The 22282-nt window shown below is 35.2% G+C and overlaps 1 protein-coding gene across 1 annotated transcript in view; it reads right to left on the bottom strand.

Moving 5' to 3' along the window:
* Window positions 1-2298: 2298 nt before the first annotated feature.
* LOC131679535 (uncharacterized) overlaps window positions 2299-22282 on the bottom strand; it is a 380378-nt gene continuing 360394 nt past the window's right edge. The window contains exon 3 of the mRNA XM_058960276.1: window positions 2299-2666. Coding sequence (XP_058816259.1) covers window positions 2299-2666 — 368 coding nt within the window. The remainder of the gene's footprint in view (window positions 2667-22282) is intronic.

The raw sequence follows: 22282 nt of genomic DNA, 5'->3' as shown, positions 1-22282 counted from the left end.
ATGTACGCATACAATGATGATGTTACAGTAAGTTATATATTCTTTCACAATTATCTTTGAATGCTAACGGTTACATAAATGACAGTCTATTTGCTTATACACTGAAGTCTCTTTTTATGCGTCGTAATTCAACTTTTTAAAGCGCATTTTCGAAGCTTTTGATTTTTTTATTAGGATTTTCAAAATTCCGCGTTTTGAGTATAGACAAGTTTTAGATGCAATTGGTCGGAGAACTTGTCAGTGAGGTGTTTGATTGACTTACTTGGTCGCAGTTGGATTAAGAGATGACATTTCCTATTTTCTGAGACACTCTTCGGACACATAACTACGAGTAGGAGGCGTATGATTTAAATATTAAAGACATTATCATAAAAAGCTTTGAAAACGTGAAGTTATCAAAGAGCTTTTCTATAAAGATTATAATTTTCCTATAAAACTTATTTCGAAGAATATGCAGGAAGTATCAAGCAGTCCAAATGAAATAAAGAAACGCGAATTGAAATCAAATTGTACTGGTTTCTTTAGTCTTCCCCATATCAAAAATGTCAATAACAAATCCCCAAAAGAGACTTATTTTGAAACCTCAAAACTCATTTGTTGCTTTGAATCTATGCGGAATCCTAAATAAGATTTGTTGTATTCTTCGTAAAATAATTTACGTAAAATATCCACTGAATATTACCATGTCGCATCGACATTATTTCTAAAAACCATGCAAAACACGTTAACGTACAAGAGAAGCGCCAAAGCGCACTATTTAGAATCTAAAAATAGCCCCTCTTTCCTAATCTGAAAAGATATTATAAAGCTATTCAGTCTATCGTCATACAGGCAGCTGTATTAGTGAGTGAAACTGAATAAAAGCAAAGCGTATGACACAAGGAAAACAAACAGCACTTAGGCTTGGGCAAGGTTCAATGTGTGCGTTCTAGAAACGTCTTCTGCATCTATAATCGTTTTGCCCTTGACGGATGCGTGGAATATTGTGCTAACATTAAACCTCAGTCGAAAACAACGTCGTTGGTTCATGCAGGAAACTTCCCCATCAAATTCAGAATACCCAGGTTCAAAGCAGCAATATCGACAAATAATAATATGCGTGTCATATACTCATAATAACAATCAGCCAGTAGGTATGCAATCATTTGACAATGCTTATAAAAGCTTTTGCTGCGTGAAGCTTTTTGCTCCAAAGCAAAAAGCGCCCTAATGTATGCTTTATTTTTCTTGATTTCTATTTTTAGACGTGCACGCTAAAATCATTGACATAATACAATAAGTAATACAAGCTATGTTGGGGTCAATTATGCTATCTCAAGTTGTTATGATCGTGTTATATTGCTATCAACATTTGTTATAAATGTGATATTCGTAGAGAATTTTTTGTTAGAATTTTTGTTATTTTAACACCTAACGGTTTCAACTTTATAACAAAATTTGATAGAAAAATTTTCGTAACAAAATATCAGCATGAGTTATAATTGTGTTATTTCCTTCTGGTCGGGTCGCCATTCGCTGCAATTAAAAATATGGGAATATGGTATCAAATTATCCCAAAGCCCTATCCTAACCCCCTTACAGTTTTTTTCAAGAAACGTGTACATCTACGTACAAATACTACTATTGTATTCTAGTTTAAACCGTATCAAGTGAGGCTTCAACAGTTGTAGGATTTATATCTTTCCATTACATTTTCCCGAGAATTATTCAGATGATGTTAAAATTAGCATCTGAGCTTACTTTGACATTTGTCACAGAATGAGCTTTTGAGGCTTTTCATTCGCGGTTCATAGAAATTATGCTCATCATGTCAAAAAAAAAAGATTTTTAATTGGATGAAAGCCAAAATTTCCCAATCAAAAATGTTCCTGAGCCATCTCAGATAGTATCTCAATTTTTGACACGCTGCAACAATATATAAATACAAATATCCGATTGGAATGTCAGGTTAACAAGTTTAAATTTATTGCACATAATTCAATAGTCTAATTTACCTCTGGGGGTGAATTCACCCCCGGTTGAAAACCACTGGCGAAAAGAGCTGATTTTTCGTTTCCAATGATGGCCGCTTTTTGAAGTTACCTCAGTTGCACCTTAAATTAACCTTTTCTCCGCTACAGTTTCACATGTTGCAAGGCTTTTCGTAAAATTTTAAAGAATTCAAGGATGCGCATCATTTTGCAGTTCTCGGATACACTGTCCAAGCTTGTGCAAAGCCATATAAAATATTTCATTCAGTTCAACAGAAATCCAACATCGAGGTTTTCATGTTGTATGTATGTGAAAACTATTTCTCACTCACCGTTCTATGCTAGGATCGTGAATCAGCGTGGCAGGAATTCGGTGCTCTACATCGTCGAGCGGATCCATCAATGTGGTGGACGAATCAACTATGGAAGACCGATTCGTCGTCGTTGAAGGCGCTTCCGGCATTGGTGCTAGGAATGCTTTCTGTCTGGTTGCGCATGCTGCTGCTGCTGCTGCTGCTGTTGATGATGGTAATGATTGTGGTGTTTGATTTCGTAACAGTGTGGCAGACCCGGCCGTTGCGGCCACTAAATGCAACGGTGAAGCACCCTCCAGGGAATGTGTTGATGATGGACTAGCTGACCCAGACGATAATACATCTTTCGTTTCCGGTTGCTCGAGACCATCATCGCCTTCGTCTGGAAGAAACAAAAGAAAAGAAGTGGGCAAAAATGAAAATTTTCTGCTTCTATATTGAGCGAAAGTTGTTGAGTTTGGGCGCTTCTAGGGGTAGGGTGGTACTTTCGGAACAGATTGGAGCAAACCACTAGGACTCGTTCGGACTGTTTGGGTTGGATGAAATTTTGGGGAAATTTATCTTCATATATCTGCACTCGTCGATATTGTTCGAAGGGATGGTACCTTGGTGTGTCCGACAGAGCGGTAGGTGTGGAGAGAGTTGAAATAAAAACCTCGACCAATCTTCACACTGGTCAACGGAAGAGTTTGACTGTAATTTATCAATATTATAAAATACCTGTTTCCCCCCCCCCCCCCCCTTCACGAACATAGTTTAGATTGGAAAATGTGATGACCAGCTGGGAAGAGCACCGGTTTCGGTTTTCACAAGCACGTTTCCATTGAACAACAAGACTGATGCTGGGTCCCACTGGTCCCTTAGCTGTCCCGATGATACGAGGCCAATGATTCCTATCTACGAAAAGTTTAGCAACCGTATCAGGAGATTCCAACGAAAGCCTCGAATGTGATTTTTCACAATTACTTGTAATTAAGGGATGGTGATTTTGTTTGTGGCTACAACCAAATGTATGCAAAGTAATAAAATTCACTAGTAATTATATACTTTAGAAAAAGGTATCCCGCTTTGAGAGAAGCTTTTTGATTAATATTCGAAAAAAATAATTTCCCAAAATGAACATTTCAAGAGCCTTAGACCAACAAATAGTAATAAATTTCAAATTGAGCATAAGTTGTTTCTATCTCAACAAAGCAACGGTTCACAAATCACCAAAGTCCCTGGGGTGAATTCCGTGTAAAGTTCGTAAATTAAAACGATTACGCCTATCATTCCGGCCGTCCCGGAAAACAACAGTACGGAATGAAATACTGGCTCTACGATGCTTCGCTCACGCCATTGCTATAGATATGTATATGCAAAAAAACCAGAGCTCCTCTAATAACATGTTACCAGACCATGTATCATTCAGCGGCGATCAACAGCAGCAAGCAGGGATATATATACGAAATCGGAAGAAATATCACCTCTTAAAAATGCCCCAGCAGCGAATAAAAGGCCTCTTCAGAAGGAAAAGCCCATCAAAGCGAACATTTTTGTAGGCGGAGTGTAAGTTGTGCTTTGCTGCTGATTCCCGGTGCTGGATGGTATTCGTATGGAGGCACACATCAAATCAAACCAGCAGCGGCTCTACAGATCGCGGCGGCGGCGAGGCACGAATCCAATAAAAACAAACGGACAGCCGAGGTGGAGCGGCGGTTGGACCGCGCAATTCAATAGCTGGTAGTCACTCCTTTCAGGGCCGAGCAAGATTGAAGCGTTTTTTCGTTTTATCGAGATCGCTTCATTCGATTCCGGAGGGCTTAGTGCTGGGAATGTTTGCCACCGTGACCACCGCGCGCACTGGCTAGTTGCTGGTGTGTGTGGGGGTATGGATTGGTTCGGTTAGTTGGGCGGCGGTGCCTTTTCCGAATTTAGAAATTACAGAAATGCATAAACATTCTATACCAATTTATGCGCAACATTTGTCATACGACTGTTTTGAAATTTTTCGTGCGTCACCGTGCTAGAGGGAACCGATCAGGTAATTTAGTTTTTCACATATATGCAGATACAATTGAAATACTTTGCCTAAGCTAATGAAAATTCTTTACGGGCCACTTTTTTATTGTAGCCTCTCACCCCCACACCAAAAAGCTCACAAACGGAGCCCCCTGGTAGTGGACACATCAGTTCTCAGCGTACAAAAAAGGTCAGCACCAGGGTTGTTAATGCACTGAATTCAACGTTATTGTTTCAACGCGATATCGTTGAATCGATAATTTTTCCGTTTAATTCAACGGCGTTGATTTTGGCGTTAATTTCACCGTTCATCGTCAACGCACTTCGATGAATGTAACGTTAACGTTAACGACAATTTTGCGTTGATTTACAGTTTCGAGCACTTATAGAATGGTGCTTATGATATCTAATACATATTGTCTTCGAATCAATGATTTTTTGTACAGACTATAACTTAAATCTATTTTTAATTTGAAAATTTCTCTACTTCTATTAAAGTCGAAATGCTGAACCGCCTTAACGCATGGACATACCGGGCCGTAATTATGTTAGATATAAAAAACAAGGCTACAACTTGATTTTCCTTGGTCTACCAGACTACCAAAAGGATCCAAACACGAGTGCAACTAAAATATTTCTAAAGAAATCTAATTAAAGAGACCATATCACCACTGAAATGAATACGGGTGAGGCTTGCAAAACGAAATAATTCTATCAAATAGACCTAAACTCCTCTAAGTCTTTCGTATTGTTGCATGAAAATATCAGCAGCAGAGCGTTCCTTCTGACTGTTTTTATTTTTAAATTGGAAAGAAAATGCATTGCAAATGTGGTCTGCCACAGTCTCGGAACGAAACAAAGGTTTTGCAATCAACATTTTAACAGCAATCAATCTAGCTTGAGTACACTCCTGAAGCAGTAGCTTCGTCGTATCTAAACAGATTGTTGAGAATTTTGATACCGGCAAATATTTTATGAATTTAATAATTTACTAAATGAGAAATGAACGAAACTTTGGATTTCAAATAATGCTTTATATTGACATCTCTTCCGAAGATAGGCTCTTCGTGTGAATTTTTGAATTATGGGAAATTTACCATGAAAAACGTTTTTATGTTGCGAAGTAATGAATTTAAAATTCACCCATATTGAATTCATAACCTCAATTTACGGATAAACGACAATCGCTAAGGCAAATTATGGGCCACAGTATTTTATATTCGGTTCTCTATCATACACGATTGGTCTTGAAATAATTTGTGCCGTTTATATTTATAGATTCGCAAAATATTCATGTTTCACTTTGAAAGCAATTTGAAGCAAACTTCAATAAGGAAAAGCATTGAAAGTTCTTCCTGCGATTTATGAAAATGTAGGATTATTATTATTTTTGAAGCGTACATAGCTCAGTTCGCTTTATACATCTTCCTTGACTGCATTGAACGTCATTCGAAATATGTAACAATAACAATTCGTACAAAAGGGCACAATACAACTAAGAATCATTATTTGCATAATTGAATGAATTGAGCAGTTTCACACCTTTTCAGTAGTGCCCAGAAGTGCCGAGTAGTTTTATCATTCCTCTACTTTGATGACGTCAACATCAAGTTATAAGGACTCCGCCTTTCTTTCGCCGACGACATGAAATTTTTTCGACAAATGCGAGAAAAACCCGATGGCAAGTTTCATCAGAGAGAATTGGAGAGCTTTAGTACGTGGTGTGATCTTTGGGCTTTTGACTTCAACCTGGAATTTGATAAAAGCCAAAATAATGTCTATTCTAAAATGTAAATAGGTTAAGCAACCACAATTGGGGCCAAGGGGTCTGTTGGTGACGGTACAACAAATAAACAAATAACACTGCTCTGGCCGATGTATATTTTCAATAGTATGACGCAACCTGATATTCATGTGATGAACATGGGGCACGAAGGTTGCATGATCGATTGCCATTGCACGTGGACTTGCACAAAGGAAACATCCACTGGTCACCGAGATCGCGCGATTTGAATTTTTGCATTGGTTCTATGCCTACGTTATGAATGCCCCAACAACTAACTTTAAAATCTATAGATTAAATAAAATTAAAAATATACCTTCTTACAGAAAATATAATTTTGAAATTCGTGTGAATAAATTATGCAATTTCTCTGACGAAAAAAATACTTTAAATAGAATTCAACGCGAAAATTTCCGATAACGCTAACGTTGAATTCAACGAAGTGCGTTGACGAGGACGATAAAATTAACGTAAAAATCATCGCCGATAATGGCGCTAAATTCATCGTTATCGACGTAAAGTTGAATTCAACGTTAACAACCCTGGTCAGGATACTTTGATCGGTTTATCTGTCTTGGAGTCATAAGATTACATTTTGTATAGTTTTTCAGTAAGATACGGGTGTACCCCATTAGGCATAAATATTTAAGGCATACGGACGTTTGGCATACGTACGTTAGGCATAATGGACGTTGGGCATAATATACATTAGGCACGTACGTTTCCGGTGGTAAGAGCGCAAATGTTTGATTTTTTTTGAAGTTGTAGAATTACTATGGAAGCTGATAGACAACATTTTATTCTATTGTAAATACCTCAAAAAAGCTTAACTAAAATAAAACACTGAGAACGAATGCACATCGAATGAACGAATAAACAAATTGCGCATCTCTAAAATAGGCCTAAATACTCTGGTTTAAAATCGGTCTGTTTTGTATTAAGGTATGAATAACGCACATCAAGCCCTTCATGCTCATAATTTTTGTAATCAACAACGTTTTTAAACTGCTAAAACTTTTGATTTAGGCGAAATTCAAGTGAGTAAGACCAGTAACTGGTACTATTAGAAGTACTAAAGTTATTGCTATTAGTCTGATATAACTCTGCTGGAGCAGTACTACCAGATATATTTACAGTTAGCGTTGATAAATTAAATTTTGATATATCTTCATTATTTTCCATTATTATTGAAAACTGATAAAACGTATCAATTTGGACCGTCTTCGACTATCTTTCCTAGCATATAGAATATTGAAAATTTTCTAGAAGAATTGTGTCGAGCACCGGAAGGTAAATATTGAGCAGCTTCCAGCACTGCGAAAGGAAGCATCTTTCAAAGCGGATTTTTCGTGTTTCTTGAACTCTATCAATACTAGAAAAAAGTTGGTCATGTAAGGGTTAACTTAGATTAGTTTTTCATTAATGCAAGATGAAATTGTTCAAGAAGAAAATATATAACCTTGAAGAACAGCTCATGAAGGAAAGAATGATGCATTTTATTATTCATTCAACGAATATGCGAAAATTGCTGGTTCAATATTGATTGTCTCCCATATTCTGAAGCACAATAGTTGTATTCTCGATGCCATCACAAATAGAATTATGGAAACTCTTTGATATTAGAGAAAGTTTAATCCTGTAGGGAAGACTGAGGAGACTTGATCCCCGGGGAGACTTGATCCCATCATTGTAACTCAAAGGCGGATCAGAATACATTAATCGAATATACTATAAAGTTGCGTAGTTTTATCCAAACGTAAATTTCATTAACACAGAAAAAAGAAATTGGACTTTTGTGTAACCGAATTTTTACCGATTTAAAAAAAAGTCTCAGAAGAACTGAAGAAGATTTATTTTTCAAATTTTCAAACTTTTATAAAATTGATAAAATCACCCACTACATACTCTACTTTTACATACAGAATTACAGGAGAATGTCAATTATATGAATACGTTATGATTGAGCTGATTCATTTGTTCAACTATATTTTTCATAAAGTTTGCTGAAATAGATGCTATGGATTCACTTGATCCCTTCAAATTCGTGGAGATTTGATCCCCTTCGCCATACTTCATACACACCACTGAAAATAACCAAATTCACACCAGAACAATTGAAGTCATTGTTGTCATAAAAAATGTCAAAAATGAACGCTTCATCGCAAAGAAACATAACTGTAATTGTTTACTACAATATACGTAGCAACCATTCATCCCACATTTGACGTTCCTCAACCATAATAAAGACAGCTTTCAAATAATTGCACGGAGATTTGGGGAATTCGTACAAAAATCAGGTGACAGATGCGTAATATGTAGGAACAAAAATAACAATATCTAATCATAACAATTTAATCAATACTACAATCCATTTATAATATTGAATGGGGTAATGTACCCGTTTTTGCCCTATTAAGAAGGGTACCACATTATTACTACAATAATTTTATTATTTCAGCTTCTTTGATTTGTTATTAAGATCCATTTTTTTATTCCGATTATAGAGGTTTTAACGTTAAGGTCATTCGCCTTTTGTTAAGAGCTAATATAATAACAAAAATGTCTTGAGAATGGTGAAAATCTTCTGTTTGAGCGCAGCAAAATCTCTAATCGAGTACCCCCAGTATCACAATACCATTTGAGTCAATGCGTTGAGCAAAGATGGCAGACGCTGCTCCAACCAAAGGCTTCAGATGGGTAGGATGATAGTAGAAACAGGGCAAAAATAGGCTTATTACCCTACATGCTCTTTTAAACACGTTTTCATAAAGGAATCAAGTGTCCCCAAATTAGGGATCGAGTCTCCACTAATCTAAGAATTATCTATTTTTTTGTTGTTTTCCAGCAATGCTCATACCTCATGTCCAGTATAATATTTCCAAGTAATTTTTTTATGATTATTAGTCATCCCTAGAAACAATATAAAACTTCAAAAAAATACATAGTATTTTATCATTCCACGGAGTTGGACTGAAAAATAAAAAAGGGGATCAAGTTTCCTCAGTCTCCCCTACTGTGACGAGTTACCGAAACGAAAAAGGTATCGTCACGAACATAGAATCCGTAGTCTAATGTTGATTCTGTACATGACACTAATTATTTTGTTTTTTTTTTTAATATTTGGATGCAACTGTATTAGTAATACATCTACACCCAAAACGCAAGCTGTATGAATTACATGCGAATAAGCATGATTCTAATGAGAATTTTGCATTGTAACTGGTATAATGCATAGAAAGCGATATTGGTCCGGGACAAAAATGCATTAAATGGCGATTACACCACAGAAACTTACACAAATCCACAGTTGGCAATGTATTAGTGAATTTAACGATATCGGAATATTAGTATTGAAATGACTCCTCACTAATACACATGTAAAGGACAGCTCCACTCGGATACTTGTGCGCTCTAAAAATACTAATACACGCTCAAGGACCTGTTCCATTTCGCCTCTCTACTGATCACATCTGCATATTGGAGAGAACAGTTTATAGCATCATCGAATTGATGGGGTGTGGGTGATGATTATGTGTTGATTTTATATCGAGCTTTCGGCTTTCTCTCAACCCTAAATTTACCAGAGATATGCGAGTTCTAGTCACTAGATAGGTTCATAAATGTTAATAATGATTAATGATTATTTAAGCGCACTATACATAGGAGAAAGTTACCTATATGGGAACATTGGGATAACAAATTTCAACATTTGTCTGATAGAAGCCGTCCGCCAATCATTTCTGGCATTCCTCATATCAACAGTACCTTCAGGTGATATCATATCAGCATTTCGCAGTAAAAGTATTTAAGTTCAAAGTATCATAAACTATAAGGGCAGTGATGGCATGGTTTTACACTTTTGAGCAGCAGTGGCAGTTACTCATTTCAGTTTGTATTATTTCCCGAACATGCGAATCCAGCGCACACATGTAACTGGTATCCCTATCTCCACATACAGAGTTTGACAATTAGGTTTTACATCAACCGACATAACCCCACAAAATAAGCCGGATGAACTTTGTTTGACAATTCTCGGTGGTTTGTTTACATGGGAGTTACATGAATTCAAATGTAACAGATGAGCACCCGTTGCACTCGCTTTCACGCAATTGACAAAGTAAACAAACCACCGAGAATTGTCAAATATGAACTTCATTCATCATAAGTTCATTCGTGTCGTCACCTTGTAGAACTCAATAGAGTTCTATGCAAATGATTTTACTCACACTACTTGGAGGTTTGTTTTCCTCCAGCTGTCATATGCAAAACTGTCAGTCAATTTAAACGTTTGAAATCGCTGGTAAAAAGTATTTATGATAGTGTTTAAATGATTTGTATCACGTTGAAACTTATTTCGGAGACGTACAATACCGGCTGGTATGGATCTACAATGCAAATAATCCGACCGAAAAGTTATTTTCGATTTGTTTTCCTCCACCTATCAGAATTTATGACAGGTGGAGGAAAACAAATCGTTGAACACACTAATACAATTACAGATTGTCAAGTACTCTATAGGTAACATCGTTTTTCAACCGATCAATGGGGGTCAGTTTGACAACGTCAAAATCGCTTGAAATGTTTTTAACAAATAGCAGTAGCAGTATACAATAGAAAACAATGCACACTTTCTCTAATTTGATCGAATCTAAAGCGCTTCTCGTTTGTATTTAGACAAATTTCATTAATTTTGTTACAAACAAAGTTTTTTATGTTGACTACGCCAATATGACGCCATGTCATCCTCTTGAGCGCACATCATTGCCCTGGTCAACGATCATCGCAAATCAATCTGAGCACAAATCATTTTCTTCCACTCTTCTCTGAAGCATAGAATGAGAGAGCGATGATTTTACGGCAAGTCATTCGCTATGGGAAAATAACGCGTATATCACACACTCTCGTAAACGTAAACTGTTCACGCGTTTAGTGTGGTTGGAATTGAGCTGTTTGCAGACAAAAAAAGCGTAACAGTGTATGAAGACAGAAGTTCTTACAAACACCACAGAGGTATTCTTGTATAGAATACACCACTCAGACTCAGCAAGCAAAACCAACTAATACTTTTACATGCGGGCAGATAATATGGTAGCGTGTATTCTCAATCAATTTATTTCATCATGAATCAAGCTGTGTTGGTATAATGCAGTAACTATGCTTGGTCTACAATGCGAAGAAGGCATGATTCTAATTCGGAATATGCACGAAAGGATGTAATGCCTTTTTTTGCATTGGGAAATTGTTTTGGGTGTAAGAGGCTTGAAATGTGCTTGTACCCAAGCTGTTGACTTAAATGAAGCGATATTTTCTTCGTTTCGTCTTCAGAAAAATAAAACAAAACTACACTTGCAAGGGTTAAATATCTCGCTAAAGTTTGCGAAGGTATGGTATAGCAAGGCGTCCTTTTTTCCAAGCTGACAAAAACAAGCGAAATCTTTATAATAACGAAAGCCTTGCGGTTATTTTTATATTTTTGTGAATTATGCCTATCGTCCATTATGCCTAACGTACATTATGTCAATCGTCCATTATGCCTAACGTACATTATGCCAATCGTCCATTATACCTAACGTCCATTATGCCTTACGTATGTATTCTTAACGTACTTATGCCAAACGTCGCGCACCCGTAAGGGGTGACCCTATTAGGCATACATAAGTTAGGCGTACGGGCGTATGACATAATCGACGTTAGGTATAATATATGTTGGACATAATGGACGTTAGGCGTAAATTATAATGTTGAAGTATCACTTCAAGGAATTCACTTTTTGGCGGTGATGACCTCGAGTGGTAAGAGCATAAATGATTGAATTATTATTTATTATTATTTGTTTGCGATGCTTTAACCTTAAAGGTCATTTGCCTGGAATAAATGATTGAACTTTTTCGATGTTGTTGAATTACCCTGGAAGCTAAACAAATTCGATCAACATTTTATTCTACTGTATATATTTGAAGAAATCTTTATTCAAATAAAAAAGCAGAACGAATGCTTGGCATCCGGAAACTTACCTTGCGTTAATTTCTCGACGTACAATCGATAAATTGCACATGACTAAAATAGGTTCAACATCTTGTTGAAAATCAGTCTCACTTGTATTAAGGTATGAATAACGCAGATTAACATAGATTAGTTCTTGCATACATGCATGGTGCAATTGACCAGGAATAAAATATGTGCCCTTGAAGAACAGCTCATGAAAGAAAGAATGATGCATTTCACTATTCACTTAACGAATATACGAATATTGCTTCTTCAATATTGATTATCTCTCATATTATATAGTTTGATGCAGCGGTTCAAAATCTTCTTCGTATCACGGATCCCTTCGAAATCACTCCGGGTTGTTGCGGACCTCCACTCCCACACAAAGTTACTGTTAACAGGAGGTTTTTGTGGATGTAGCTTGCTGCTGCGTGTTAGAAACCCTTTTCTTCGCGCTAATGCATTAGCTGTGTTATCCACGTGTTGCTCACGTTAATATCTTGATCGGTTCAGCTTTCAAGATGTTTCAAGTTCATATTCGTTTCCTCCTCTTACGTGTCGCTGTCGTAAATCTGTGCTTATCGGCATTTATTGTGCTAGTTGTTGGTTTGGAGAAACTAGACCAGTCAATAGTATTTCGTTGTCGGTACAAGAAGTTTGCTTCGGTACAAAGCGCTTAAGTTATTTATTGGCCAATTGATTGTGTTTTATCTACATCTATAGAAAACTGTTTTTTGGTGCTGGTTTTAGTCGGTTGATTTTTCTCAGCGATTTCCAAGCATTGTTTTCCGTAATGTGCCATCTGGTTACAAACATGGCATGTAGGATTCTAACCAGAGTAGGTGTACATCATTATTTGCCAATCGCATTTTAGCAAAACGAACGCTCTTGAGGATGACACTGAATTTTTGTCCTCGAGTTACGAATTCCACTTCTTCATATTTTGACATAAATCATTTAAGCCCTCTGTTGTATATAGAAACTTATTTCCAGTCTTAAAAAAGCTGTAAAACTTCTCTCTTTTTTAAAAAAAAATATTTCAACATTGTAACCTCCTAGTTTTAAGATATCCAAAATGTAAAAACAAAAGACTTTGGCACCACCAAGCTAACGCATTTGTGCCTATCAAATAAACGAAATGAATAAAAAAAAATATTTAAGGCGCGGAGCTAGGTCGCACAGAGTGGCACGACGAGTGACAAAACCCCAAAAATTAATGTCTTGCAATTCTTTTGTAAATATTTTTTTTTATTTTTCTCTCGGTTTGAATGAAAGTATCTCAAAATTTTCCCATAATCGGATGAAAACTTTCACATGTCGTTGAAGCAGATGATGTCGAGGATTTCAGTTCAATTCATTTCATTAAAATTGTTCGTACCTTCGAACTTCAAATGGCGATATCTCATGGCCGATTGGAGTAGTTTTGAGTTTTGTGGAAAGAAGAATGAATATGCTAAACTATAGATATAGATATATATAGAAGCTTACTTTTTGTGCAAAAATGATTCACGTTTGTTCTGTATCAAGAAAAAGAAATTGAGAAATTCTATGTCATCAGTAATTTATCTTTATACGTCTTCTTTGAGATGGTCTCCCACAGGACATTTATCATCAATCTGACTCAAAATTTAGTGTATTTTCAAGATATAAAGGCCTCATCTTGCGCATTTTTGCGCAGAAGCTGTTATGTCTTTGTTTTTGAAAGTACCCATATGGAGACGCCCTATAGCTCATAAATCTTCTTAGAAATTGGTTGTCTAAAGAACATCATATTACTGCAAAATTAGTGATTTTTACTAATTTGATCAACCATTTCTGATAACCGATGTGATGGACTACTATTATTAACGCATATATTTACTCTTCAACGCCCAACGCCTTCAAATGGGTTTATATAAAAGTAGTCGAAAAAATCTGTTTCAATCCACCTAGTGGTGCAATTGTGCCTTTCTCATATGTCCAAACTACGATTCCATGTCAAAATGGCTTGAAGTATAACTTTTTTCCTGAACAGCAATTCAATATTTTTTGAAAGTAATTCAAAACCCTCATGGGAGGGGTTTGAACCCTTAAAACTCTTTCCTTGCGCACGGGCTTGGGTTGACGATTTTTAGAGTGATTGCATAACCTTTCTATATGAGAAAGGCAAAAATAGTTTTTACCAAAATTGTTCTCTACTAAGAAGAATGATAGCATAGACTTTTAATTACTGCCATCAAATTCAGTACAACCACATCGTCCACTTTGTTCACTACAAGCAGTTTACTTAAATGGTTTTGGGTCTTCTTCAGGTTTCGCTTGACGATGCACCAATATTATAATTATACTCAATTGGGCCGAGCTCTAGTGTGCCGAAAGGGTTTTTGTCTTCGGGCGCCACCTGAACGTTGTTGGTGTCGTTCCACTACATGTTCATTTTTCTGTAATGGCAGAATTCCATGAGGCAATCATGTTGCTTCATGAAAGGTAGTAGACTTTTTTTTCATGCACACTTTCACGTAAATGTCCTGGTTGACGGTATCGGTTACAATAAAAATTGTGCTTACCAAACCACAGGTACAGAAAGCCTGCCAAACCAGATATTTCAGAGTGAACTTTCGTATGGTTTAAATATCGGACAGTTGTCCCTTCCTATTGTAATTACGCTAGTGGCAGTTTATTTGGCCATTTTTAATGATTTCGTTAACTCGGCGTGCAGGTAGTTCGAATTCAGCCGATACGTGAGCAAAATTTCGCTGTGTTGCTGCTCTTGCTTGTACGACACTTTTCTAACTGAAGAGCAAATGTTAACATTAAAAATGAGGCGTCTTTTTTATTCTGATTATAGAGGTTTTAACCTTAAGGTCATTAAGGCCTCTTCGGGTTAGAAAAATCTCTTTTGAAACATTTCTAACCCTATGTGCGGGTTCGGGCCTCGAACCCAGGTGCGCTGCGTACAAGGCAAACGATTTATCAACTACGCTACGCCCACCCCCGATAAGGCGTCTGTCTGCACGCAAGCAAATGAGAGTTTCTCATATTTTTTAAAAATCGTGCAAAGAAATGCGTCAAGCTAACCAAATTTTGGTCGTAAAACCTTTTGAATATCTCTACGAAAATTTTAGTGGCTTTAGTGGGAGCCAATTTATTAATAATTGATATTTATTCAGGTGTCGGTTTTGCATTGACTTGTTCGGATCTTTGTCTGGTTTCACCTAGAATTCGTTCAAGAAAAACACATTCGGCCAAGTTGGTGCCAGCCTCTGAAAATACAACATCCCATTTGTTCGATAGTGCAGCTGGCTTTCTTCGGTTTCGGAGAAAACTGATGCTGATGATTTTTACGAGTGCTTAATTGATGTATTTAATACAATATTATTAAAAAAACTCTTACTTCAAACCTTGTACAAATTGCAAAAATAGTAGCAAAGTGGAAATGTAACAATTAAAAAAAACAAAAAGTGCCTTCAATGGAGGGAGAATTTACAAAGAAAGAAGTAAAAAAGGAAGGAAAAGCGAGTAAAAGATTTGAAATTGATGAAATGGAACAAAACGAGAAAGCTGAAAAAATTACATTTAAAATAACAGAAACAGAATAATAATAAGCAAATAGTCATAGATCAACCAATATGAAAAGTATAAAAAAATCCAAAGCAAAGAAACAACAGATGATGGAATAAAATAAAGACAACGGAAAATTTTAATTTGAAAGCACATATGTTGAAAATTGAGGAAATAGCAAAATTAAACAGATGAAACAATTAAAACCATTCAAATTGAACGAAGGAAATGAAAAAGGAAATTAGACAGAAATAGGAAAAATAGTAAGAATATTGCAAAATTGTTAATATAATTCAAAATGGGTGAACGGTAAAATGATAAATAAATTATAAATATAGAAATCAGGAAAAACGGCAAAGGGAGAAAAATTAATGAAACAAAAACTATAAAAACAAAGCTACAAAAAGATAAAGAAATTAACAAAATCAACCACTGAGTTATATGTAACAATAATACAAAATCTTTGAAATACAAAATTGGTAACAAAACATAAAAATTTAAAGCTAAGAGAAGCGAAAGAAATGAAACTGTAAGACAGATAGATAGTCTAAAGCGAATCAGTTATAAATTTAGAACGGAAAACTGGACATGATCGAAAGGAAATGTGAAGAATCTTTTGCCTTCTGATGGTAGGAGTTGGGCGTTCCACCAATGTAAATATTATTTAAATTTCCTTTTAATCCTGTCCACTCCTAGTTTTTCGATTGAAGTTTATAACTGATTCGCTCCAGAATACCTATCCGTCTATCAATTTGATTGGTATCGTTTTTCTTAGTCTTAATTTGGCCGAAAATAACCAACAAAAACAATAGTGTAGAACCTTGCGGCAATTAAAACATCCTAACAAAAATAAAAAAATTGAAAGAATTAAAACTGGGAAATAGCTACAAAATGTTTAAAAATAGAAGAAATAATAAAAAAATGATAGAATAAAAAAAAGATAAAAATAATATAATTATGAAAAATCAAAAAATGGACAAAATATTTTTTTAGTTAACTAATTTAAATTACCTATTCTTATTCAAGCGTAATAGAATAAAAGAAAGATAAAAAATGGAAGCGATTGGTAGGAATAGATTGATGAACAAAATATAAAACAGGAACAAATGGAAATAGCCCAAAACAAACAAAAGCGAAAACATAGAAAATATGTTAAATCAAAATAGTTTAAATGGTTAAAAATGAAAAAGCTAGAAGAAAGGGGAAAAAAAGAAATATTACAATAATTATAAATAAGTGAATGTTTATAAAACGTGTTAAATAATAGATAAAGCTATATACAGTAAAGGCGGAAAACATTTAAAGTTTGATGAAATGGAAAACAGAATGCAGACAATGCAAAAAGATCAAAATAAAATAATTGGAAAAATGTTCAAATGGTAAAATAAACAAAATAGAAAAAATTAAGTTCTAAATTTTTGAAATGAGTAGAAAAAGAACATGCTATAGATAATGAAACATAACAATAAAGTGAAACATTGAAAAAAAAACCATGCAAAAGAAAAGAATACATTTTAAAACTATTAAATTGAGCACAGATAACTTCACAACACAAAAAAATGAAACGATTTTTTTTTGAAAACCGGACAAGCTTAAAAATGTAAAATATTAAAAAATAAGCAGAGAGACAATACTAAAATAGATTTGTTGGGAAAAAAAGAAAACAAAAAAAGAAAAATAAAAGCTTAGTGAAATTAATTTTAAAAATTTAATAAAATTAATTGAACAAACAGATGAAAAAGAAATAAACAAATAAAACGATGAATAAAATGAAAAATTAAGAAATCATGTAAAGAAGAAACGAATTGAAGGAAATAGGACAAATATAAAAAAATGGACCGAATTTTAAAAAAGAACCAATAATGGTAAATATAGAAAAAGGAAAATATGAAGCAAAATATATGAGAAAAATGTAAAAAAAGAACAAAAAGGAGAAACTGGAAAGATTTACAATCCAGATGAAATGGAAGAAGAACCAATAAAAAGGGGACGTGCATAGCGTAGTTGGTAAATCGATTGCCTTATACAGATTTTTCCAAAAGCTATTTCTCTAACCCAAAAAGAGGTGAATGACCATATGGTTAAAACCTCTATATTCGAAATAAAAAAGAAATAATTAAAAAATGCGGAAAATTAAAATATGAAAAAATAGAAAAAGAGAAAAAATTGGTAACAACGGATACTCAAGATTATATAAAGAATATAGAATTTCTCCGACGAAATGCCAATGGAAAAATTTATTTAAATTGAAAAAAAGAGTTAAAGATGAAAAAACTATTTAAATAATATTATCCAAGCGAACACGAAAAAATACTATGGATCGTTTTCTTCGTGGATTTTCACGTTCCTTCTTGTTTTGGAGTAATTCATAATTTGTTTCTTGAGGGCTATTTCACTAATTGAGCGCCTTGAAAGAAGGTTGCTTAATTTATTTCTTTTTTCTAATAGATACTTTTGTGATTCATCGAGCAGTTACGGCGGATTAAATAAGTAGAAAAAGAAGTCACATATCATCCTGGACATATTAGATATCTTGATTGGACTAAGAAAATTTTAGTTAGTCGGTCTAAACCCAAGAAATATTTATTGTAAAGTATGGAGTAGAAAAAAATAAAAAAAATATTTCAGTCTTTTAATACACAATTTACACAGAAAGATCTTATGTATTTTTATCCACTGCAAGAGTAAACCGTTTTTGCGTTCTAAGTTTCGAAATTCTGATTAGTTTTTCATGCAGTACAAACTTTATGATATAATTTACGATCAACTTTATGATAGAAATTGGACCACATTTGGTAAGTTCTGTTTTAGCAGGGCGAACTATTGACCACAGTTCAGTTTGGCCTTATCAGTCGCAACACCTTCATTTTGTTACCGTCCATAAAACCATGTACGACTTTGTCATAATTTCTACAATCGAAAATACGTGCCTTTAGAGAAAAACGTTTTAATCACATTTACAGAATTCTAACGAAATCAAAAAAAAACTTATATTTCAAAAAATTATCAACATTGTTTATACCATGAAATGTTTGATCTTCTAATCGAGAAAATCATATATTTGATTCCCAACATGCTGCAATTTAGAATTTAGGCAAGCTATCCTGATTAAATAAAAAAAATTGAAGCTCTATTTTCATTTTCAAACAATTTGTTATTGAAATAACATTTGTCAGAATCATTTCTTCTGTTCAAAGTCCGGGCCTCCTCTACAACTCTCGGCGGCCCTGTGTAGAAGACGTTTATGACAACATCCGCTTCTGCTGTTTTCAGATTTTTACAGCTATATTCATAGTCCCACAGGGTAGCCACCTGTGATCTATTACATTTCTTCTATATGTGAACGATGTACATCTGTTCCGAAAATATCTTCAGTTGTTTTTTTCCGACGGTTTCTAACTATTTTTCATTCAAAAATGCATTGAAAGCAAAATGATTTGGACACTTTTGCCAACTTGAGTGACAATAAAGGGAAGGCTTAAATAGATAAAAGATAATAGTATCACTTTCCCTCACAAGAATTCCCCAATTCTATTCAATCACATCTGATTTTGATCATATTCTTTTAATGCATTTAAAACAACCTTCGATATTAACAATTTTTCAAGTGTAATGTTAAATCCTCGTGGCAACTTAACGTCGCAAAATATATTTGTGATATTATACTATTCGATTGTAGGGAAAAAATAAATACATTTTTGTCGAAAAATTGACACACCATTTTACACCAAAATTGATTCTTGATTAATATAAGAATCGCAAAAAGAACAAAATGAAGTATCTCATTGTTTCGTCGGCGATCATTCGTACACCCAAACAAGAGGGCGTAGCTACGGATCGTCTCTCCGACATTTGCAATTGGGACGAATCAGTAGAGCTTGAATATTTCAGCAGCTCATCGTCATTGTTCCTCCCCGTGAGCAGTAGTTTTACGATCTCGACCACTCTGACGTGGATGTCAGTTCCGCGTGCAGTTGAATCCTAGCTGGCCGTCGTCGTAAAAAAATCCTCAGACCACCGCGAGATCAGCAACCGCAACAACAAACGGCGGCAGCGATGATGACGAATGTCCGGCTGCCGTTGAACCTCCTGCTGTCACTACCAATGAACGGAACAGAGAGCGCAACAGTTGCATCACTCGGGGAAAGATCCCCGTGGACGTGAATTAATTTTGTTTTTATGCTCAACGCAACGAACAGTCTTCCCCCATGCGGTACGGGACCAAACTGGACGTCTAATCATTACATCTTAGACAATTTCATACTTATCGATTTCTGCTGGAGTCTCGACGATTTAGTGTTTGATCTCTATCTAATATAATTGATCATGGGCAATAAAAATAAGAAAATTCAATTTGTAATCACCACTTCCAGGTTAGCATGTAAAAGGCTCCAAAACCGTACCGAACATAGCAACACTGTGTAACAGAATATATTAGCTACATCGCCCGAAGAGCGAGAAAGCAAACGAAATGCATTCGCGGAATAGTGCTTGCACCCGTTTTCGTCATGTAAGTCCACCCATCAGCCGTGCGCCTTCTTGCCAAACTACCCGCAGCAGAAAAACAGCCTTTTATCGCGGAGCAGCGCCTAGTAGGTAACGGGCCGTATAAGCACTCCTGCCCCAGCGATGACCAGTGGGGAAGGCATCGTGATATGGCAAAGAAAATGCTGAACAGTGTACACCTAAACATAAACACAAACACACTCACACACGCTTATATACACTTGTACGTCGTTCCGCGTAAGTACAACATGAAAAGACGTGAGGAGAGGCAAAAACAATGAACAATAGCTACATAAATCAGTGTAATTAGTTTCTTTTTTTTCGGGATGCAAGCTGATATATGCACTTTGCCATGCCGTGATACGCCATGCTGTGCCTTTCTTCGCATTTTATCTCGCTCCAACCGCACATGCTCAATGCTTTGGGCTACGTTTTGTTCAACAGTTTGGTACGCCATCACGTCTGACATGGTTGTGGCACTGGCAGGGGTATAATATTGACTACCGATAAGGTGATGTCAAACTCGCATCGATTGGATGACACTTTTTGTTAGTAAATATAACATAATAGATTCGACTATAAAGAAACGCAGATGATGAGTTGATTTATTCGCCTCTTAAAAGTGTGAATTATTCTGAGAAAAACTGCAAAGCACAACAAATAGGATATATTCAAAACCAGCGCTTCCAACTCTTTGGACTTCTTCGTAGATCTACGAAAATTAATCTCGGCATTTTTAAGGAAATAGTAAGACAACGTACAGATGTAAAATCTGTTTGTTTCTGGAAACTGCCGTATTCAGATTTTTTTTTGTCCACAGAAAATGCGACTATCTTCTACGGTAATAGATCACAGAATGAGGCCTGAACGCATTCTTTTTTTTCGCATCCGCTAAAACACCTCCAACGTCCGGTCTGTAATCCTGCTTCAAATTGCGTTTTGTTTTCTTCTTTTTTTTATTAGTTTGCGTTTCAATTCCTTGATTACACACTTCGAATTTTTCTAGACAATCAATTAATCAACATTATCAATACTAATTACGCTATAAAAGTTAATATCAATTATTTTATTTCTAAGGATTGATATTACTTGTTATGCATATTATCTTTTCACGAAGTCTTTTTTTTTAAAAATATATATATATATATATATATATATATATATATATATATATATATATATATATATATATATATATATATATATATATATATATATATATATATATATATATATATATATATATATATATATATATATATATATATTTTAATATATCGTACCTAGATTATTTCACAATATTTTATTTTCAACTCGATGTGATCAAACTCTGATAACAGTGTACCGTTTCAATGCGTTTGCTCCATGGGTGTCTGAGCGTTGTAAAGATAATACATCTTATGTCGACTCACATCTCCATAATGACGTTCAAAAGCATAACTGTCAAAGTTCCTGTTACTTTTTATTATTCATAGTCGTCGTATTCACTACATCCTTTCCCTTCTCTACTCTGAAGTTGTAATTTTGTTAGTTGCTTTTCTCGGTGGTAAAGGATTCAAAACCCGTCACAAGCTACTAGAATATGTTTAAGTGAAACATCAATCCTGTGCAAGAAAATTATACTCTTCTAGCGGATGTTTCGTATATCGGAAAGAAAGTGATTTGGAACTCTAGCATATGCATTGCCCTTCCTGATGCGAATTATTTTCACAGCTTGAAAAGAGGAGGAGGATGTAAATTCGGATGAGAATGCCTAAAAGATTTTTTTGTTTCCTTTGTTTTTTTTTTTTTTTTTTTTTGGAGAGATTGATTTTAATCAGTTTCTAAGGCAACTCCGATCAACAAATCATACATTTTATTCATTTTTCTCTTAAAGAAATCTTTTTTTTTTTAGTGGAACACGCGGTACAAATATTCGTCATCAAATCTCGAAGGACGGTTAATCTTATCTCTTTGTCGAAGCATACGAGACTGATGCGAAGGGAAAAAATCAATTGACGGTTCCGGAGATTTTCGCTGATAGCTCGTATCGTGAGATGTACTGGCAGTTACTGCCCCGTCTTCAGACGAATTCCCATCGTTTAATTGAGGAAGTTGCTCGTTACTATCTGTAGTGCTGCATTCGGGAGCTCTTTTTACTTCCCGGACATTTCGTGCGTATTGTACCCCAGCTTGGCTAA

Source organism: Topomyia yanbarensis, chromosome 2 (assembly GCF_030247195.1).
Source record: "Topomyia yanbarensis strain Yona2022 chromosome 2, ASM3024719v1, whole genome shotgun sequence".
NCBI lineage: Eukaryota > Metazoa > Arthropoda > Insecta > Diptera > Culicidae > Topomyia > Topomyia yanbarensis.
Note: the sequence above shows the minus strand (reverse complement) of the source record. Positions and strands in the feature narration are given on the sequence as shown.